Source organism: Lissotriton helveticus, chromosome 5_1, assembly GCF_964261635.1.
Source record: "Lissotriton helveticus chromosome 5_1, aLisHel1.1, whole genome shotgun sequence".
Lineage (NCBI taxonomy): Eukaryota > Metazoa > Chordata > Amphibia > Caudata > Salamandridae > Lissotriton > Lissotriton helveticus.
The window spans coordinates 2,135,814,744-2,135,838,235 of record NC_136065.1 but is presented as its reverse complement, the minus strand read 5'-3'; the positions used below and the strand labels follow the sequence as shown (position 1 = coordinate 2,135,838,235).

Sequence of the window (23,492 nt, the reverse complement as noted above, 5' to 3'; positions counted from 1 at the left end):
TGCAGAGATGGTGACGGAATGTATCCGGACCCATGCGCCTTGAGTCCCAGGAGTCTGTGTACTGTACTGCTCCTGTCGGGAAACAACCACCTCCACACTAGTGCCATGACTGAGGACGCTCAAAAATACAACCCAGGAAGTGATGACAAAATCACACACCAGGGCTTTAACACAGTGGTAAATCTACAGGGAGGAATCTGCCCCTTGCTCCAGCTTTCATTATCGTGAAGCTTCTTCCAGGCACCAGTCCACTTTACGGTGTCACTCAGTCATTTCTGAATGTTATGTTACGTTATGTTACAGGTTTTATAGAGCACACAGCTGCCCCAGCAAAGGGGCTTCCCAGCTGTAACTACATCAGTAGCAGGGGAGATACTGAGAGGAACAGAGCCTATAGTATAGGAAAAAGATGTTTTAATGATGCTACGGATGTGCAACGTGAAGTTCCAGAGTTTTGCCTCTACGATGCGGAAAGAGCGTCCTCCTGCACGCTCCCTCCTCACCCGAGGGACAACTGCCAGATGCTGGCCCATGGAACGTAGCTGGCAAGTAGGTATGTTGGGTGAGAGCAGGTTGGCCAGGATATCTGTGGAAGAAAGATTCATGGTTTTATGGGCAATGCAGAGGGCCTTGAACTCAATGCATTTTGACACCGACAGCCAGTGTAATTTGCGGATGGCGTTCGTAGAGCAAGTTGTTGGAAGGCTAAGTAAGGTTCTGGCAGCCGCATTTTGAGCCCCTTGCAAATGTAGGATTTCAGCCTTATTAGCACCCAGGTAAAGTGAACTGGCATAGTCCAGCCTAGATACGATAGAGGCCTGGATGATTACTTGTCGGACTACGGGATCCAAAATAAACAACCTCTCTAGGCCGTGAAGAGGATATCTTAATGCGATCATCATGTGTTATTCCATTTGATGCGATTCCCCTTGTTGTTACTGGTATGTAATCAGTCCCAGCAGAAGCAAGACCATGTCTAATGTAAATAAAAACACTGAAACAAGTAAACCTTTCTTCTTTTTAAAGGTCAGTCTATAGGATCCATTCTATTGCAACCCCCAATCACAACAGTGCACCTGTGATCAGTAGAATCTGTTTATTGTCGACGAGAATTCACATCCAATGCATCATAGGTACAAAACCATTTACTCCTCTTTCAAACCTCATACAAGGCACCCGATTAATCTACAACTTTAAAAATGTAAACTAAAGACGCTCCAGTCCAAAGGACACAAGACCGCGCCTAGAGAGAGCCCGGTTTTAATACTTGCAGCTGTACATAAACCAGACTACTGGTAATGGACCGACAACTGCCCACAGACCAGGCTGACAACTGACCAGGGGGCACTTTTCATGACCATAAGTCACTGGAGGGTGTGCAAATAATTCTGTGGACTCTGTGGGATGACTGTCTTACAGAACAGATTCAGCAGCCTTTCAAGAATGACCAGATGGCCCAAGCTGGTCTGTAGTGATTGATTTGAAGGGGAAAAAAACTGTGCATTCAATAAATGTTTTCATTCTTTGGCTACCTGTGAACATTCATAAAAGTGTCTAAAATTATATTAAACAGAGACCCTGGAACCCACCCTCTCCAGTGTCCGTCAGAGTGGACGTGAAATGCTCCTGTGCATATAGAATGCACAGAGGACCGAAAAATAAGTGTCAGCTGAGCGCTCATCACAGGCTTGCGCTTCTTAGGTAACAAGGAAGTTTCAGGGAGAAACAGGGATCTAATGCAGAATTTTCAAGTTCAGTGAAGAAGTGCCATGTGTCCAACATCTTACTGCAAGTGTCAAATCACCAAATAAAAGTAAAGGAGCCACCATTCTAAGTGCCAATTGGCAACTGTGCTAGGACATGTGGACGATGAGGGTCAGAAGACAACTCAGTCTGGGGTCAGATGGATACAAGACAAGAGCTTCTATCCCATAACCTTGAAAAAGCACCAGACAACCCAGTACCTGGAAGATACTGAGGATCCAATCAGCGGGTGGGGGGGAAGGGATCTTCATGTATCAGACTCCAATCACATTAGACAGGAGCAGACTCTTCCAAAATGACAAGACTCCTCCTAATATCGGGTCACCTGATGAAGGTTTAAGCCCCTTCCGTTAAAGATATGGAAGGCCATGATTTGGCAACTCTGTACAACACAAACTAATTTCACACAGCCGTAGCCGAGACACTGTCGCTGATGACAGAGCGCCTCACTGCAGTCTGGCCCAATCTGGGAATTCCACATCCACTGTCTGGGACACCACACGTGGACTAACCCATGGGTACTCGTGCATGCAGCAACCGAATTTAGACCCGAGAAGTCCAACTCTGCCAGGTAGAAGTCAATGAAAGAATACCTCAGGCCTTATAGGATAGAGTTCAGTTATTCATATAATTAAAAAATGATATTTAAAATACAGAATTAAAATAAATTACATCATTTAGTGAGATAACAACACCTTAGAAACCTGCAAGAATCCACAGAAAAGTCAACCTGTAGAACTCACACCCTATAAACTAATCAGGGTCAGGTGCCCGAAGCAACTATCAATGAATCTCATTCTGTGAGTGCAAGTATTCTTGGGTGAAGGAAGAGAAAAAGTACTCCTATTCACCCAATACTTCCTTCCGATGGCCGCTTCCGACTGGAACCCTCTACAAGGACCCCTCGCCCACCAAGAGAGGTGTCAAGAACGTGGACAATATATATCCTCTCTTATTGAGGCGAAAGTCCGATGGTTTTAAAAGTGCTTGTACCACACAGATTGCTCACTTGGTGAGTCACACGTCTGTGCTATATGCAGATTGTGTGAAAGCTTGTTTATGTACATTCATCCATAAAAAAATAAAATTTGGATTCTTAGAACCTGTAGGAGAATTTAAAACTGGAAGAAAAGTGCTTCAGTTGTTGACCTGTCCCTGCAGGTATTGCAGCATCAGACGGTGCCGGGGAGCGAGCCGCTTAGAGCTCCATGGACAGATCCAACTTGGCTGAGACAGTCTTGCAACCTTTGTCCGAGTATATCTTTTCCTCTTTAGGGAAGTACGTCATCTCATCTGCGACTCTGGTAATAAGGTCTTCATCCAGCTCAAACCCACGGGACTGGATCTCCACAGCCACACACTTCTTAACGTGTTTGTACTCCAGAGGCAGGAAAGGCACAAAGAAGTCAATCAGGTTTTTGTCGATCAAGCTGCTGTGCCACAGGCCACCTAAGGAGATGAAGATCAGGAGTTAACAATGATCCTTGTGGCCAATGTTGACCAAAGCAATGCCCGCCCATTTAATAAAACAAAGGTGCTTCAACAAGAGTCCTATTGCAGCGGCAGAACTTAAAACCACCAAAATAAAGACCACCTCCTTTTTTAAAATGGGGTTAAAAATGAACAAACGAAGTCCATCAAAATTAAGTTAAAAATGCCCACCTCCCGCCCAAACCAAACTAGGTGAAGGGTTAATTGGGAAGATCCCACAAACTACATTCAATCAGGCACTTTTTAAATCATGGGAACAGCAATTTCAGATACAGGCCCTTGAGAAGTTTTAGTGACATGAGTTTCCTTGAGGACCCTTGCCGAGCTCAGCAGGACACTATAATTTACTTCAACTTATTCTTCCAGCTCAAACTCAACTTCAGAACATACTTTGTTCTAGTATAAAGTTACTGGAAGGGGACATCAGGTCACCTCTAAGGTTTCCTTGAATAGGCAACTAAATCCCAACCTTCTCAGGGACCTATCCAAAACGCAAAAATAAACAAGCATTTACAATGCAACGGTTTCGCCTTTGGAAAAGTTAGAGCTAATGGCATTGTAAATGACAACTTGACTTCCTTCCCTTTGCGTGCATTTCTCTGCCCTCATTTGTACCCCCTTATCATTAGGATCTCCTAACCTGTCACTTTTTTAATGTTTTTGCCTTTTCTCTCCTTGCTCCCTGCCCTACCTTTCTCTGTTGCACTCTTATTTCTTGGCCATCTGTTCTCCCCACATGACTTCTGCTCTGACGATCCCTTCCAGTCTTCAAGCGCCCCCTTACCTCTTTCTGCTCTCATTTGACCTCCCATGAGCTCCCCAACATACTTTCTTCTAGAAACTGGTGCTTTGTGTGCCTTCCTATATACCTTTAGTCTCACAATTGTTGATTGGGTAAGTGTTCCATGTACCTGGGGATTCTCTCCTCCTCTGTGTCTGTTTATAGCTCGTTGCTTGTGCTTGCTGTCCTGCCCCCTCGTTCGTTGTGCTTGCTCTTCTGCCCTGCTATTGGCATCGTAAATGACAATGCCATTTATTTGTTTTTTTAAACATAAACAAATAAAAATAATGTCATGAGCAATGCCAATAGCTCCAACTTTAAAAATGCCGAGACCATTGCATTGTAAATGCTTGTTTTTTTTCTTTTTGGCAAATCCACTAGTTCTCCTTTGGTGACCGAGTTATAGTTTGCATGACTATTTTGCAATTTATGGATTGTTAATGTCAGTGGGATTTTTAGGCTTTAATTCACAATCATAACTGCACCGTGCGTGTTTTTGTGCGTTTCCAGGTTTTTTTTATCAAAACAGTTTTTGGTGCGATAACCTAACCATAACTTCACTTCAATAATTTTCATGAAACTTTACCAAAAATAGTTCATGTAACTAAAGTTAATTAAAAAAAAGGCTTATGCAAATTGATGAATACATATTGAAGGGGAGAGAAGGAATTCTAGAGCTGAGAAATAGTTTGTATTTGCCCTTCATATTCCCATAAGAGTATTTTGCCACACCATAGCTAAAAAACGCTTAAGTGAATGATTCCAAATTAGCACAGGCGCTAATTTTTTGTGTTCCTATATACATGAATAATTGGTTACCTCAATGAATATTCAGAATCGCTGGCCTTTGACCTACAGAGATTGTCGGGTATCGAATGTCGGATACAGTCTACTCTTCCACTGTCACTAACGACAGTTGCTGACCTCCATGTGCTTTTTCTCATATGTAGCAAATAAAAAAAGATGCTGACCGTTGATACCATTTAGGCTGTAATCTTTAAGCTCTTTCATATATATAATACCTTAGCAACCAGCCCGCCTCTCTGATGGATTTTTGTTGGGGAAAGCTAATAAAATCCCCAGATTCAAATTTAGTTTTGTACTACTTTTGTCAATGCCAATCCTTCAGCTCGCCTTGAAGGCTTGGAAATAATGGATGGGAACTGAATGTTGTTACACCAGGATGTTTAGTGATGTCATCTGATGCCTCTTCCGGCATCGATACAAAGCCAGCGTACCACTAACAGCAGTCTGAAAGCTTTGAAGTTTCCGTATCCAGCGTGATCCTTGGGATTATTCTACAGGTAAGAAATCTGCAGGTAGACCGAGCATCCACCAGATAGGTCGTTACCACAGGCATGTAACTTTTTCTTCACATACTCACAATACACATGTTATAGGGGGAGTCTAGGGTAACCGCTGTGCACCTTACAAAGTATATTGAGAATAGTACTCCTAAATTGACAACAAATGTTTATACTGAACAAAATAGAACACATGTTGCAATGATTCCCATTTGCAACAAGAGTAGGAGGCCGAGTCTGCGAAGCTACTGACACTGCAGTGAGCCAGGCAGAGGAATAGGGAAGGAGCTGGGGCTGTCATGAGCCATACATAAACCGGGGGATCCAAACGACTGAAGTGCGCAGACCGCAGGCCTATGGTGTATGTGTTGGAGGGTGGAAGCAAAATGTGAATAATGCAGAAACAGACCAATGGATGAAAGGAGCTATCCCAAAGGTCTTATAAGTACATTAAATATGAGAGGGTAGAGAAAGCACACGGACTACGGAGGGTAGGCAGAGCACATAGACAAGGAAGGGTGGGCAGGAGAGGGTAAAGAAAGCACACGGGCAACAGAGGGTGGGCAGAAGAGGGTAGGGAGAGCACGTGGACAACGGAGGGTGGGCAGGAGAGGGTAAAGAAAGCACACTGGCAACAGGGTGGGCAGAAGAGGGCAGGGAGAGCACAAGGACAACGGAGGGTGGGCAGGGGAGGGTAAAGAAAGCACACTGGCAACAGAGGGTGGGCAGGAGAGGGTAAGGAGAGCACATGGACAACGAAGGGTGGGCAGGAGAGGGTGAGGAGAGCACATGGAAAATGAAGAGTGGACAGGAGAGGGTGAAGAAAGCACACTGGCAACAGAGGGTTGGCATGAGAGGGTAGGGAGAGCACATGGACAACGGAGGGTGGGCAGGAGAGGCTAAAGAAAGCACACGGGCAACAGAGGGTTGGCATGAGAGGGCGGGGAGAGCACACGGAAAATGGGGGGTGGGCAGGAGAGGGTAGGGAGAGCACAGGTCAACAGAGGGTGGGCAGGAGAGGGTATGGAGAGCACATGGACAATGGAGGGTGGGCAGGAGAGGGTAAAGAAAGCACACGGGCAATAGAGGGTGGGCAGGAGAGAGTGGGGAGAGCACACGGACATCGGAGGGTGGGCAGGAGAGGGTAAAAAAGCACACGTCAACAGAGGGTGGGCAGGAGAGGGTGGGGAGAGCACACGGACATCGGAGGGTGGGCAGGAGAGGGTAAAGAAAGCACACGGGCAATAGAGGGTGGGCAGGAGAGGGTAAGGAGAGCACATGGACAACGAAGGGTGGGCAGGAGAGGGTGAGGAGAGCACATGGAAAATGAAGAGTGGGCAGGAGAGGGTAAAGAAAGCACACGGGCAATAGAGGGTGGGCAGGAGAGGGTGGGGAGAGCACACGGACATCGGAGGGTGGGCAGGAGAGGGTAAAGAAAGCACACGTCAACAAAGGGTGGGCAGGAGAGGGTATGGAGAGCACATGGACAATGGAGGGTGGGCAGGAGAGGGTAGGGAGAGCACACTGACAACGGAGGGTGGGCAGGAGAGGGTAAAGAAAGCACACGAGCAACAGAGGGTTGGCATGAGAGGGTAGGGAGAGCACATGGACAACGGAGGGTGGGCAGGAGAGGGTAAAGAAAGCACACGGGCAACAGAGGGTTGGCATGAGAGGGCGGGGAGAGCACACGGAAAATGGAGGGTGGGCAGGAGAGGGTAGGGAGAGCACAGGTCAACAGAGGGTGGGCAGGAGAGGGTATGGAGAGCACATGGACAATGGAGGGTGGGCAGGAGAGGGTAAAGAAAGCACACGGGCAATAGAGGGTGGTCAGGAGAGAGTGGGGAGAGCACACGGACATCGGAGGGTGGGCAGGAGAGGGTAAAAAAAGCACACGTCAACAGAGGGTGGGCAGGAGAGGGTGGGGAGAGCACACGGACATCGGAGGGTGGGCAGGAGAGGGTAAAGAAAGCACACGGGCAATAGAGGGTGGGCAGGAGAGGGTGGGGAGAGCACACGGACATCGGAGGGTGGGCAGGAGAGGGTAAAGAAAGCACACGTCAACAAAGGGTGGGCAGGAGAGGGTATGGAGAGCACATGGACAATGGAGGGTGGGCAGGAGGGGGTAGGGAGAGCACACTGACAACGAAGGATGGGTAGGAGATGCTGGGTCAAGCAAAATGACAAAGGATGAAAGGCAGGAACAGAATGAGTGAGAAACACAGAGGGGGAGAAGTACACAAGGGAGCCAGCTGGAGGAAACACGCACTCTCATAAAGTGGTGCTTAACCACATGAGCGCTAGCGAAATTCCCCTCCTGTGCTCTTCTTTACAAAAACCCATTATTCATGACGAGCTGGGCTCGTCATGAGCGTAGCAGGAGGCTACCTCATGACGAGCCCAGCTCGTCATGAGCGTCGAAGGGGTTAAATAAAAAGAAAAAAGTACCACCTGAAATAGTGAGCCGTGGATGGACAGCAGTGCGTCCATAACGCTAAAGAAGAAAAAAAAAACAAAGAAATAAAGTAGAGGGAGGAAAACCTACCGAAGCTAATAATTCCAAGCAAGCAAAGGAGAGTGACAATGAACCGAAGTAGAAATGGGCGGGCGCTAAGTCCACTGTAAAGTACCAAAACGTCTGGCAACAGACAGAGGTGAGGCATTAAGAACTGATTGTAGCACGTAAAATATGAGGCCAGATGAAAGTGGTCAGATGACTAGACCAAATTTCAAGAAAAAATGCTGGATTTTTTCAGGAAACCCTCACTCACCCTAGTGGTGACATGCTTCATCATCGGGTCCACCGGGAGAGATCGAATACCTCCCCGGTGTGCTGCGACGCCAGGAGACTGCGGAGCAGGTTGTGTGAGAGTGAAGAGTGAAAAAAGTTAAGTGTGGTTAAAAATGTCTAAAGTTGTACCAAAAAATCATTTATTAACTGGTCAACCCGACATAATAAAATTAAATTAACTATGTGCAGGGAAAACTAGCCAAATAAAATATACTGGTGTTTCCCTGTTAGGGAAAGGTCAACATGTTTCTGCCCATTGTATGTGTGAATTTACAGGGCTTTCTTCAGGACCAATAAGCGAGTGTTTACCTCGACAGGTGTGGGCGCGCTAAGGCCCACCCTGCCAAAGGTTGTGAAAGTTAAAAATAGCACTATGTGTAAAATTGGTGCATAAAAAGTACAAACCAGTAGGCTTGGGGAATTACCTCTGTTGCGAGGATCTCGTGGCATCCACGAGATCCAGCGGGGGACAGCTAGGTGCCGAGAGGGTGCAGAGCGTTGCGGGCGGTGTGCCATTGTCGCTCCCACCCCCCTCCTGAATCTATGGGGCGTGGTTCACTTTATGTACAAACTTCTAGGTTCCTCGCAACAGAGGTAATTCCCCAAGCCTACTGGTTTGTACTTTTTATGCACCAATTTTACACATAGTGCTATTTTTAACTTTCACAACCTTTGGCAGGGTGGGCCTTAGCGCGCCCACACCTGTCGAGGTAAACACTCGCTTATTGGTCCTGAAGAAAGCCCTGTAAATTCACACATACAATGGGCAGAAACATGTTGACCTTTCCCTAACAGGGAAACACCAGTATATTTTATTTGGCTAGTTTTCCCTGCACATAGTTAATTTAAATTTTATTATGTCGGGTTGACCAGTTAATAAATGATTTTTGGTACAACTTTAGACATTTTTAACCACACTTAACTTTTTTCACTCTTCACTCTCACACAACCTGCTCCGCAGTCTCCTGGCGTCGCAGCACACCGGGGAGGTATTCGATCTCTCCCGGTGGACCCGATGATGAAGCATGTCACCACTAGGGTGAGTGAGGGTTTCCTGAAAAAATCCAGCATTTTTTCTTGAAATTTGGTCTAGTCATCTGACCACTTTCATCTGGCCTCATATTTTACGTGCTACAATCAGTTCTTAATGCTTCTCCAACGGACACTCTTCCTTTGTTATTTGCTTACTGACTGGGGACTAAGAGTGCCCTTGAACCCTCTCTCTCTCTATGTTGATTGAGAACAGACAGAGGTGAGACATAATAAAAATAAAATGATGTACACAGTGGGCTTTGGATCCAGTCAGTCAGAGGAGTATTGGTCACTCACCTCCTGGTACAGGACAGCGAGGGGGGGCGGGAACAGCACACGGTGTTCAATATTCTCCTGGCGATGTGATTACTGCCAAAAGAGTCCACTTCAACATAAGAAATTCAAGGCATAGTGCATTTAATCAAAAGTTTGCTATCCTCTTAATAGCACCATGCCCTGCTCCCAATTAGATAAAAGCCATACAGAAGAAACCATTTAAACCTTTGCGTTTTTAGTGGCAATGTAAACCGAGTGCATTCCAGATGATTTCTTGTTAACTGCATTCAAATAGGAAGCCTAAACTTGCTCTAAATAGTATGGCAACCACGTGCTTGGGCGATACAAGTCTGAATGCAACCCCCTGGGCACCAAAAACAAACAAGCAACGGAGAGTGAAAGGGGAGGGGGGCGGAACGGACACACGGGGAGGGGGCGGAACAGACAGCGGGAGGGGGCGGGAACGGGGCACAGGACAGCGAGGGGGGGGGCGGGAACAGGGCACAGGACAGCGAGGGGGGGGCGGGAACAGCACACGGTCAGCGGGAGGGGGGGGCGGGAAGGCAAGGAAATGGAAAAACAAGCACTCACCCACCTGGACTTCCTCCAACGTCGGTCGGCCGCAGAATGAGAGCAACATGGCGCCGAAAAAAAACAAAAACAACTCCGCCCACCGCCGCATGACTCCACAGAGGGAACGCCCAGGGGAGAAAAAAAATTCAAAAAAAAAAATAATCGAGGGAACGCCCACGAATCTGGTCCGTGAATGACGGACAGATCTCTGTTCCAATGGCTAGCCTCCATTTATGGAGCTAGCCAATGGAACAGAGGGCGTATTCAAGTGCCCTTACTGTGAAGACTACAGATTTCTCTGAGGCGGAGCTAAGAGCTCCGCCCTCCAGCGAAACCTAAAAAGGATTGTACAAACGTGTGGTGTTTGGAAGCATTCAAGACTAAGTCAAGGTTAATAAAAGGAGCAGCAGCAGAAGATAAGTAGAGTACGCACATAAATATAGATGCCTGATTTTACCCAAATAGGCTCGAAAACAAAAACATGCAATGGAAACGCCAATAGGTCTCTACCATGGGTAAGCTATTGGCTTTGGCAACCGGGTGTGGGTGGGTAACTAGAGGATTTAAAATAAAAAAAGACCTAAAAAGTGTCATGGGGCAACCAGAACGGACTACTTTATACTGCAAGATTGAAGGGACGGGGGATGGGGAGTGGTTAAGAGTACGAGAGGGAAATGGGAAACAAGTCAGTGGGAAGAAAGAGAGTAGAAAAGGGGAGGAGAGAAAGAACAAGAGTGGGAGGATGTTAGGGGAGAAATGTAGAGACTGGAAGGGCGATAGGAAGAGGGCAGAGAGGAAATGGGGAGAGTCAGTAGAAATGAGAAAGGAAGAGAAAAACAGTAAGACTGACAGATAGTGAGGCACAGAGAAGAAGAGAAAAGCAAACAGGTAATTGGGTGAACGCATTAATGAAGCTAAAGATCACTGGTGAGGTCAGGTAAAGCCGTTATCACCCACTTGAAGCCCTGGCCCTCCTGCGCTGCAGCAGTGGAGGCCTGGAGGGTGCATTCAATCTCTTGCCAGGTGCATCCGGAGCTTAGCACTGCATGGAATGAACAGATGGTTGCATAATAAGAGCCCGTGCGTGTTTATTTGAACTACGCCCCAGGGCAGCAGTGGGCATGGTGGACACTGGAAGTTCAAATCACTATTCTACCTTCAGCCCTAGAGTATTTGGAGAAAGAACAACTTTACTCCATATATTCCAGGAGGCGTAATTAGTATTCCAAATTCAGTCTTGGAGTTTATAACGTTTCCAAAAACATTCCAAGTATTTTTAGGAATGGCTGAAAAGTAGTACTTTTGAATGACGAAGACGTTCCCTGAGGGAGCAGCAGATCGGGTTGATTAGAAATACCATAATTAGATGCACTTGCCACAAAAGTAGCAAGATAAGAGCGACAAGATGCCGAAATCTAATGGTAATGATGAAAACAGAAAGAGAGCACACTTGCAAAACAAGGATAGAACGAACACTACTACACCTTGTAAAATAATTGAGCTCTGTGGGATAATGCACCGGCCGCTAGCATGCGTAGCCACAGGTTTCAGATTGGCAACCTAAAAGATTACTAATTGTATTGTGTTGGACTTGGCCCATTTCCCCCCAAAATGTTTCGCTTTTTCGCCCCCCATAATTTTAGGATGTCTCCCCCATGTTAGGAGTTGTATAGGCCATGTGTGGTATGAGATGCCCTGTTTAATGTGACAATGTAATGCAATGGTGTGTGCGCTTATTTTCCCCCCCATTGTGGAAATGTACCCTGGTGAACTGCTAATTTTTAAAATGGATGCCATGGCTATGTGTTGTGCCACCTGACTGCAGTAGGTTAGCGGACTAGTTGTCTGGTACCCAGCAATCCCAGCATTTGGAGGGAAAGCCTGGCACCCAGGGTGCTCTACTCCTCCCCCCAGAGCCAGTTAGAACTAGTTCCCCTGAGAACTCCAGAAGCTTCTGGCACGGACTGGTAGGTGGGGTGAGGGACATATAAATAAGGGGGCTGTGCCGAGACAGCAGGGACAGGAACGTGAGGGGACCTGCTGCCAGGGGATACCGCCACTTGGGCCTGTGTGCTGGACCCTGCACCCATCTAAAACCCCTCTACTGTCCCCAGGGCTAGTGGAAGTCCCACTTCAGGAGTTCAGGCTGCTGTGTTGGAGGAGGGCCACGCTACAGTGGAGGATGGTGAAAGCCTACCGCCCTGTTTTGACGAGTCCGCACAAACTGCTGACCTGGCCCAGTAGTGCCTGCTGCTCTGTTCCCTGGCCCCTGGAGAAGTAAAGGGACCTGGCGCCACGCAAGCGCTGCACCTAAAAGCGCCTGGAAGGGAGGGAGCACCTTGGACTGTACCCTCCAGGAGGTGAGAAGCGCTACCCTGGGGCTTGCTGCTGGGACTGTCTGCCCCCTAAGCGCCACAACCCTAACGCGCTGTGCCTACAAGAAGCGATGTGTGCCTGCAAGGGCTATCCTTGCCAAGGACTTTTGTAGCCTGCTGTGCCCTGCATCATGGCCATCTATGCGCTACAGCGCAAGAAGCTGCCCTTGGCGCTAATTTCAGTAAAAGCGGGTGCCTATCCCGCGCTGGCGAAGAGAAGAAACACCGCCGCTGCCTGGGGCTAGGGAAAGGAGGGTGCTGTGTCTGCCCCCCTCCTCCAAGCGGGTGCCTACCCCGCGTTTTGGCACCTTAATGCAGATTTAATTTAAAGCTGGAGCCTACCCCGCGCTGTGCCTGCAAGAAGATCACCGCCGTTGCCCGGGTACCTGAGGAAGCGCTGTGGCTTTGAAGCGCTATTGGGACATCTCCGCCGCGGCCCTGAGATTGATGGTGCTGCCCCCGTGGTGTGAACGATATCTGGGCCTCGCGGACTCCGCCGCGGCCCAGCGCTCGCCTGTGGAGGTTCCCGCTGAAAAGAGTATCATTGCGGCGGCCCCAGGAGCCAGGAGAGGGCTGCCGGAGTAAAGAGTGGGCCGCCCTAGGCCTGGAAGCTGCCACCCGCATCACATGGCTGGAGCGCCGGTGACGTGACCGACCACGCCCCCCAGCCGCCGAGCACGGATTGGCTGCAGAGGCCACGCCCCCGAACGCTGCGCACAGTTTGGCTGCTCGTCCAAGTAGCCGGAAGAGGCTCCTGTGAGCTAAGGGGAGCCCCGTGACGGTGAAGGAGCCAGGGGGGGTGCCTACCCCGCACTGGTCCCAAAGGAGCCCGCAGCCTCGCGGAGGCGGTCTAGAAGTCCCGGGTCCCCGTGAGAGAGGAGGGGCCCGGGTGAGACAGGAAGAAGCTGAGGAATCCCCGTTTGCGGCAGGGGACTGGAGGGAGTTCCCCCTGCCGGTCGCTGCTCCACGATGGGCCATCATTGGAGAGGAGGCGGGGCCCCGTGAGCCTACCAGGAGGACAAGCGAAGCCTGAGGAGGCAGGAGAAGAGCCCCGGAACAGCCGGTGAGTGGAGCTGTGAGGGGGGCGGCCCGAGACCCTGGAGGGGCCCGGTGAGTGGGGAGGGGGGTGTGTTGGGGCACAGGGTCGGTGCCAACCCCCGGTACCAGTGTTTTTTTGTGGAAGGGCTGCGGGGAAAGCCTGGAAGGATTCCTGAGGCAGCCCTGCCCCTACTGGCAACTGTTGTCGGGCCCCGTTGGCCCTTGCTGAGCCAAGGACGGCCGAGAAGGAACTAAGGTCCCCGGAACTTAATTATTAGCCCCATTTGGTGACTTTGTTTACAATCAAGTTAACCCCGGGGTAGGGGGGGAGGGGGGGGGGGGGGGACTGAGTGTTCACGGTAGCCTGCCTTTAAGCAGGAAGCCGAGTTCTGTTATTAACGTACCATGCCATAGGGGTTTAGGTGCTTGTGGACCCATGTAATGCTGTAGTATTGATCCTGCCGAGGTCTCTTGTGGATATTTAGGCCTACCCCATGAAATGTTGCCTAACTTTTTGATGATATGTTTACGCTTCCCAAAAGTGTTGCCTCTTTTGTAGGGTGTAGAGGGGACCGTCACTGGGAGTGGGACCCCTGGTTACATGAGAAATGTTGCTTGAATTTTAAGGGAATGTTGTGACCCGAGCCTAATGTTATGCATTTGATGCCAATGGCCACTTGACGCATCCTAATGTTATAGGCCCTGCACCAGGTGTCTGATGCCCCTTGCTAAGGTGATTACGCTAAGGTTATGCTAAGAATTAACGCCTACGTTTTCCCTGCAATATTGACCCTGAGGTGCCTTATCAAATGATAACGCTTTGTTTTATTTCAGCCCTGGAAACTAACGGACTTACCTTTTTATTCTTTTCCCATTACCCCTATAAATAATCCCCCTGGTGTACATTGCCCTGGCGCCCGTTGGCGCCCCACTGTGATTACTGTGTCTTACTTTTGCAGGTTGGAGACAATACGCGAGTTATTCTTTTACATCCAAACCGGTGTCGTGTGTCTTTTGTGGTGTGCCTGGTGTGTCGTCTGTGCGTACTGCGTGGATGCTTCACACATGTCCTCAGGAGTGTGGACTGTCGCTCTGCTCCATGCTACGCCCCATAGAATTGGCAACCCCATTTCTAACATATTGTAATATGAGCACAAACATACCCAAAAAAAAGTAACAAGTTGAGTCGTTAGCTTTATAGGTTTAAAAAAAAATAAAGCTTGTGACTTGAAGACAGAAAATATTGACAAATATAACTGTAGGTTGGGCCCCCCTACAGATGGTTTACTCAGCCATAATGAGTCTACTTTGTAATAGGCAATGGATGCGATGGGTGGGGGGGGGGGGGGGGGGGGGAGAGGGAAAACTGGTATGGAGTTCTGCCCTGATCCTGGGATCTATAAGGGGATGTGCGCTCAAATCCCCCCCCCCCCCCCCAAAAAAAAACTTCGGTTTGTACAGCAAACCACTGGGCACCCCTGATATGGACTCAGCACAGCAGCCTAAACTTAACTTCCCGTTCTTATTTGTACGGGAGGTTCAAATATATTAAACATGTATATAAAAACTTTGAATCTGCTCACCACAAATGTGGTTTTTCTAGTAGTGTCATTGGTGTTGTTGGGAGCTCTATACAAGAGCTGCTCTCAAACCAAATTTGGGAACTACCCAGAGCTCTCAGCTTCTATTTTGCATAATTTATGTAGCACTCTAAGCCTGAAAGGGTAGTGTTTTGACTTGCATTCTATGCTCCCTTTTATCTGAACAAAGCTAAATCTCTCTGAAGAGTTATAGTAAAAGAAAACATGTGTCAGGGGTTGCTTTTATTCATTCCAATTAGGCTTGGATTTGTTTTTACCAATCGAAAGCTGAAATACTCTCTCTGGGGTGCTAAAAAGCTTTTATTTTACAGTTCAGAGAGGATGGCACTGTGCTAATCCTATACTTGAAAACTTTGTGTGAAAAACAGACATTTGAGGTGAGCAGATTCCGAGTGTTGCAGGAGATGCTCTCCACCTAAACTAGGGAACTACCCAGCGCGCTGCACTTTTCTTTTGCATATACATTACCTAGTGGCAATCGCCATTGGCTAGTTATAATTAGGTCTGCTTTTCTATAGAAATGGCATGTTTTGGTATGCTAATAATTTGGTCCGGTTTGGCGACTCTTAACAAAACTTTGCCAAAAAAGAAGTTCATCCACCTCAGCTGCTTTCTGGAAAGTTACCGGGTCATCCATTAAGCGGGGGCTGAGAAAAAAGGGGGGAGGTCCCAAACACAAAATCCCAATGTATATTCCATAGACTTCTTTAAGACAGGCGACACAAAAACTGCCGAACGAAATTACACCAAATTTGGCAGGAAGCTAGACCTCGGTCTACAGATTGTGCTTTATAGAATTTGGTGTAAATCTGTTCAATATGTTTTGAGAAATTAAGGGTAAAACATAATTACATATCTGGACGGTTGGGTTCGCAAGAGGCTCGAGACACTCGCGGTGTGGCAATTTAGAAATGGAGGGTTCCGACTGGCACAGGTCCCAAAGGCTGAAATCAGCAAGGTGGGTTTCACCCTCCCCTAAACATCAAGCTTAAGAGATGGGGTCCGTGGGGCCAATACTCAACTAAAAATAAAATAAAAATCATCTCAGGCCCTGGGGGATGGGGTACCCGGAGCTGCTATCGACCAGGGGAGAGGGGCCATGTGGTGGTGTCCCCATCGCTAACCAGGCTCAGGTGGGAGGCAGCACGGCCCACCCCTTTGAACATGCCTCGGACATCACTGCCCTCATCGTTAATTAGGAAATAGACGTAACAATCCTAACAGAAACATGGCTTACGGAATCATCTTCCCCGTTCATGGATCTTCTGGTGCCCCCTCATTAGAACATTGTGAGATTAGACAGACAAAAAAAGACAGGAGGCGGTATAGCATGCATACACCGATCGAATAGCGAGATCGACCAAATACAGTCAGACCCTCTCGAATCTTGTGAATACCTAGGCCTCAATGTAAGAACAGCAGGCAATTAAAGACGCAACCTGCATGCGCTTTACCACCCACCAGGCAATAATACTACTTTCATAGAACAGTTAATGGAGATCATCACTGCTAACTAACAGTCACACTAATAAAATATTCCTAGGCAACTTCAATTTACACTGGGATGACAATGACAAACAGATAAACGCACTTATAGACTTTCTAACAGATCGGAACCTCACTCAAACCTGCACACAACCAACCCACTAGAAAAGGAGCAACCTTACATTGGGTATTTTTATCTTTTTTCTTTGATTTATTGGGTAATGTTCCTTGTGATTGGTCAGATCATCATTCCATAACCTTCCTGATAGCCAAAATAAAAAAGGAGCAAAACAGCGCAGCCGGTCAAACTGAAAACATGGACCAGAGACATCAAAGATCCTAATATTGAGCTTCTAATAGCAAGATGCGAGAAAAACTAAATCTGTATAACTTGCTGAACGCTGACGAACTCACTGAGCACTACACCAAGTCAATGACTAATATAGTAAACTCCACCATGCCACTAAAGCTAAAAAGAATATCTGAGAAGGCTAAAAATCCATGGTTTAATGAGATACTGAATGAAGATAGGCGTAAACTGAGACCTACAGAAAGAAAATGGAGATGGCACCCATCATCCCCCCAGCTTAAAACACTCAGAAAGATCATAAACGAGTACAACAAAAAAGTACTCCACTCCAAGAAGAAATTCTTTAGATCGGAACTAGACTACGCCAAAAAAAGTCTGCGAAAACTATTTGAGATGTTAAAGCAACAGTCAAATAAGCAGGCCAAATCTGCACAAGAAAGTACTAAAACTCAACTGAGATGCAAAGAATGCTCTACATTCTTCACTGACAAGGCCAACACCCTAGAAAGAGAGCTCAGGTTGGCAGCCGACAACCTTCATAGTCAACTACCATCACAAAACAATGATAGCTCGACAAACGATCATAATAGATTGAAAAACAATGCACAATGGGCAACCTTCAAGCTATATGACCAGAATACCATTGACAAAACTCTCTCGAATATCAAACCTATCAACCACTACAGAGATCCCTCCCCTCTAAATACTTAAAAAGTATCAATCATATTGTCGTCCCAGTATGGACAAAGATAATAAATGCCTCACTATCTCAAGGGATCCTACCAGATTGCCTAAAAACAGGTCAAGTCCTCCCAATCATCAAAAAACCTACAGCGGACCAGGCAGAGCCAAATAACTTTCGCCCAGTAACCAATATTCCTATAGTTGCCAAACTAATCGAGAAATGTGAACAAAATCAACTTAGCAACCACATCGCCAACTTCAAGCTGCTGGACGACTGCCAATCCGGATTCAGACCAGGCCACAGTACGGAGTCAGCAATCTTACACATAGTGGATGATGCGCTGCAGGCCCTAGACCACAATCAAACATGCCTACTAGTACTTCTTGACCTGTCGTCTGCCTTGGACACTGTAAACCATGAAAAATTGCTAGCCAGGCTCGAAGACAAGAAGGGCTATCTGGAATAGTTATGAAATTGTTTGAATCCTTCCTCCAGAACAGAACTCAAAGATTCCTAGTCAACCAGACGCTTTCACCGTCATGCCCAAATTCAACTGGAGTCCCTCAAGGATCAACACTATCCCCATCACTATTCAACCTATATGTCGAACCCCATACATAAATTCTCCAAGGCGCATGCATATCTTATCACATGTACGCTGAAGACACTCAGATCTACATCAAGATAACGTCACTGGAAGACAAAGAAAATGAATGAGGCCTTAAAAATGTAATTACACTGGCTAACTAGTAATCATCTGAAACTAAAAACGCACATAAAACTGAATTTCTATTAATATCCCCACAGAAAAAACCCACAGAAGTGAAAGAAAGGACCAAACTGATCATAGCAATAAACTGCACCCCTACACTAGTTGAATCCGTAAAATCACTGGGGAATCACACTTGATAAGAACCTAGACATGAATACACACATCTAATCAATGACAAAGTGCCCGGTTTCACCTGAACTATATTAGAAAAATGAAACCACTCATCGCTACGGCAGACCTCAACTAGCAGTCCAGTCAGTTATTTCAAGGATTGAATATGGATGTACAACTCTGGCAGGTCTTTAAAAAATGTCCACAGCGCCACTAAAAGCATGTCTAAATGCGGCAGCAAGACTCATTACTGGATCCAGAAAATAAGACCATATCTCCCCTCACCTAAAAGCATTAAACCGGTTACCTTACGAAGCCAGAATTCAATTCAAACTGGCATGTACTACACACCAAGCGCTCCACTACAAAACTCCAAGGTACCTAGCTCAGAAAATAGAGCTCTCTGGGGGCTGGGGGAAGCAGACCAGCTAGGAGCACCAGAGAACTGTTGCTGAAAGAGCTTTCTCCGGAGTAGCCCCCAGAATCTGGAACACACTCCCTCCCTCCTAACATTAGAAAAAGTTCCAAACATAGCAACATTCAAGACGGAAGCAAAGAGCTCCCTAATGAGAAAGTTCCTTCCATAAGGCTAGACTGTTCTTTAACATTATGATTGATACCCAAACGTCGATCACAAACTGGTCCTGTTGTAGAACTCATAGAAAGCACATCAGAACCATGTGTGCAGAAATACTGTTACTTTTGCTAAAACAGATAAGAATGTCATGTACAGGAATATTATATATAGTAATGCTGCTGTTTTTGCTGAAATTGATAAGAAAATCATGTACAGGAATTATATATAGCTATTAGCACTATCACAAATGTTCCAAATGTATCTGTGAAGAGCTCTGATACCCAAGGGCCAAGTCCGCGCTATATAAAACTCTAATAAAATTACATGTACAATCCTGGGGGGTGGGTCCCCAAGGCCTAAAGAGGCTCAGGGAGGGGGTGGTGGTGCATAGTTGCCTCCCCTTTAATAAAACAATTTAAAAAGGCCCTGGGGCAGGTGGTCCCTTGGTGGTGCTGGAGTGTGTTTTCCCTGGGTTGTTCTTTGTCCAACTTGGCTCATGTTTTAAAAAAATTTTTTTATTGTGCATTCTGTCCTGTTGGTTTTTATTCTTGTGTTCTTAAAAAGGGAGATGTGCAGAGTCTGCTTTTTCTGTTTTTAAGATTGTGATTTATAATCTGCATGAGTCATTGTGGTGGGGGAGTGGCTAAGGCAGACTGCTTTACTGTGCATGTTGGGGGTCGCAATAAAGATTGAATTCAAACTTTGTAGTGTGTGGCCTGTCTTCACGGATGGCTGCAAACCGGTGGCCCAGTGACTTTATTGGCCTGCTTAACATGGATGCAGAAGTTAAACTACAGTGGAACACTTTTTTAGGTTTAGCTGTGCTTGAGAAATCTATAGTTTTAATATAAACTTAAGAGACTTACATCTAGCCTCCTCTTTTTCCTGGCTGCTCTTTGGTTCCTGTGCGTGCTACTAACTTTTCCTCAATTTCTATCGGCTGTACCATATTTTCCTGCTTTTACCAATGCTGGTTCCTCGCCTGCTTCTCTTATAAGTTTCCTGCAGCTGAAAAACTTATACGCTTTGGTAAAACTATTTTTCTATAAAGTTTTGCTTATTTTTGCTTTTTATTCTTGCAGCATATTTATAGAACAATTTATCACCTGAGAGATTAAGTGATTATATAGAATAACATGACGTTGCGCCACTGAGACTGGAACCGGGATCCTCAGCTATCGAGGCAGCAGCTTTGGCCGCTGCCCCACATCCTCTCCCCTCTTGTGTTATTGGTCAGGGAGACCTTTCCTTCTCCCGAACGATGATTGATAAAAACAGCTCTTTATTTATCAAATAGGTGAAACCAATGCATTACCAATGCTAGTTTACAGTTTTAATAATGCTCTTTAGGCCTCATATGCCTTGGTAACGTAATGCATACAGCCCTTTTATGTAGTGGAGGATAGCTTTTTAACCCTCATTAACTTACTCAGATTGCATATTAACTTTCAATGAAGAATTTCAAATAATTGTCTAAAAAGCCAGAAACAGAATGAGGGGATTACTGAATGTCTTAAATTAAGGTTAGTTAGCCACAACATTTCAAACAATAGTTATGCCTCCCTATGAGAAGCTGGTGAGCCTTCTAGTCAAGAGTGCACTACAGACCACTGCTGAAGCACAAGCCACACAACTCCCCACTTGCCTCCCCAGGATGCCTCTGCAGACTCACTGTTTTTATTGTTGAAGACTCCAACTGACACGATGCTCTCTACGTCCTTCAGCTGCAGCTCTTCTCTCCGCTTTCCTTTTTTCCAAAAATCCAAAGCCACCTTGGTTATCAGGTCCCCACCAGCATTGCTGAAAGAGGAGACAAAACAGTACAGTAGTCAACCACAAAACCGATGGTCCATTCAAACAATGCGACTTTCACCAGGCAAAGAAAACTGGCACATATCTCTGATCAAAGCAAGGCTTATAAGGCCAAAAGAACCTGTGCTACAGTCTAGGAAACACATCAATACTCCGAAGTAGAGAAAACAAGCATTGGCATAGTCAATAGGTTTCGCCTTTGGCATCTTATAAGTGTTTAGTCATGCAACAGTTGATGTTGTTGCACCAAGAATACTGTACTGCATAAGTAAATACTTATAAGATCCCAAAGGCGAGACCTATTGGCTAAGCCAATGCTGGTTTATATTCCGGTGTACCACTGGCAGGGGTTGTTTATATTCCTGCGCACCGCCGGCAGGGGTGGTTTATATTCCTGCTTCTCAGATGCTCCGTCCATCACCACCCCCTTTTGTACCGCTTTTGGCCGCCATAAGTGTGGCAGGGTATGCTCAGACGTGAGTCCCTTGCTCACTTTGCCACTGGATTCAAGCAAGCCTGGCTGAAGACGGCTGGAATGCCAGAAACTGGTCCTAGGAAGCTTGAATCCGGTCCAGGGAAGGCATGGCTTGGCAGTTCGGGCTGGACTGTTCCCAAGAGGCACAGGGTCAGACTGATTTGCATATGGCCATGTCTGAAGTGGGGTAGCAGAGTGGGCTAAAGAACGGTGATGGATTAAACCCATATCTGTTGACTGGGTGTGAGTGTTTGATTAATTCAGATGCTCCGTCCATCACCACCCCCTTTTGTACCGTGTTGAAGATTATAAGCGTACAGAGGCCTTGTGAATTTCCGAAAGGAAAATGGGGAAATAGCAGTAATGAGGCAAAAATTATATTCTTTAATTTAAATTTGTTTTTAAAAACCTGTGGATTAATGGGTTTTGCAAGAATTAGTGATTTTTTCTAAATTTTGCATCCACAAAAGTTTGCCAGCTTTGGGATGCATGCAGTGGGAGATTTATTTTCACAGCTGTAAAGTACATCCATCCAGGTTTCCCAGTCGCAGAGATACAAAACTGCTGTCAGACGAGAAGCACGTCTGGAGCCCCATCCTCAGGACAGAGTGGTTTCGCTGCCCACACTGATGCAGGCAGGGAAACTTAGGTTTGCCCCTGCCTAGTAGGAGCATTTTTAAATCTCCCACCAGACGGGAGCAAACCTGCCTGCAGCAGCAGGGCAGGGAAGGAATACCGGCACCTGGCCAGCAGGAGATTTCAAAGGGACCCCGCCTGAACTGTTGCAGGCAGGGAAACTGACATTACTCCCACCCTGATGGAGCAAGCATAAACGGCTGCTCCTTCCAGGGAGGAGCAATACCAGCTTCCACACTATGCGGGAAGCCAGCTGGGGCTGCGGGGACCCATGAAGTCCCCCCACTGGCTCCAACTTAGTGCTTTGGTACCCCCTTTTTAATGGAATTCGGCCCAGGGATCCCAGGGACCAATTAAGGCTTGAGGAAGGGGGCCTTTTCCTTCCCTTAACCCCTTCACTGGGGCAGCTATTCCGCCGCAGTGCTAAGGGGGCGGGGCGGCCGCACGGCGGCCGCATGCTGGTGACTGAACCGCTCCGTCACCAGCCGCGGTTGAGCTGTGCTCATGACGGAGCGGTTCCGTCATGGCCCCGCCTGCTCAATGGAACGCTCAGCGCAGGCGCTCCGAGACGGCCTTGACGGATCCGCTCCGTCATCAGCACGGCGCCACCGCAGCTGATGACGGAGCGGTTCCGTCATCAGCAGGGGAGGGGTTAATATATGTTTTGGCCTCAAGGGATGGGGTCCAGAGCCACTATTGACTTGGCGAAGAAGGCAGTAGCATCCCCTCACATATATGGTTCGGCCCCAGGGCCCTTTCTAGCTCTGGGAGGAGACCATATGCCCCCTCCTTTACCAAGAGTGTGGGCTTGCTTCCTGCGGGTCGGATGCTAGGCCTGGCCACACACAGGCCAGGCCCTGTGGCCAACCTCCCCAGCGTGGGGTTGGCTGCCTCTGGGTGGTTTGGATACAGGCCCTGTGGCCAACCCTGTGAGCAGCAGGGGGTTGGCTTTACGTATGATAAAATATTGGTTTACGTTTGGGGAAAAAATCTAGAAATGTCACTGGAAAAATAAGTGTAAAGTAACAGTTAAGTGAGAATTTCAATAACAATTTCACTTTTTAAAGGTATAATACCACCACAATGCAGCATCGTAGAATGCAAGATTGTCACATAATCCTCTCACTTTGAAGACAGAGAGAAAAAAAAGTAAAAACCAAGCTCACTTGAATGACAGAGCCCGTGATGTGACCACTGACTTAGAAAGCAAAGCAAATGTCACAAGAACAGGCCTGTTTACCGACACAAGCATTCGTGGAAGAATACAACGAGGTAGTACATAAACTTTGTTCCTTGGGAGGGACAAATTCAAGCTGGACAGCCTTAAACACACAAGACCACCAAAGAGAGCCAGAAAATATGAGTTACAAATCACATAGCCAATGGTAAGCAACGGGTAGATTGTATTTCCAGGGAAGCTTTCTGAATGTCACCAAGATGTCTTTGTGAATCACACAGTTATGCTGTCTGGTAGGCTTCGACCTAAAAAGTACACTCACCAGGGTCTGAATACAAGACGACAAACATCCCTAACGTGATGGGTTGAAAGTTCCTGGCAGTGGAGTGGTCTATTTTAACAACCAGGATAGCTAGGTTGCCCTGCAGG

The 23,492-nt window shown here is 47.1% G+C and overlaps 1 protein-coding gene across 1 annotated transcript in view; it reads right to left on the bottom strand.

Annotated features, from left to right (window-relative positions):
- Window positions 1–1,081: 1,081 nt before the first annotated feature.
- The window catches only part of LOC144756416 (torsin-1A-like), a 50,931-nt gene continuing 28,520 nt past the window's right edge, over window positions 1,082–23,492 (bottom strand). Inside the window, exons 4-5 of the mRNA XM_078646242.1 lie at window positions 20,636–20,763; window positions 1,082–3,213 (exon numbers count right to left, since the gene is read on the bottom strand). Coding sequence (XP_078502368.1) covers window positions 2,963–3,213; window positions 20,636–20,763 — 379 coding nt within the window. The 3' untranslated portion in view covers window positions 1,082–2,962. The remainder of the gene's footprint in view (window positions 3,214–20,635; window positions 20,764–23,492) is intronic.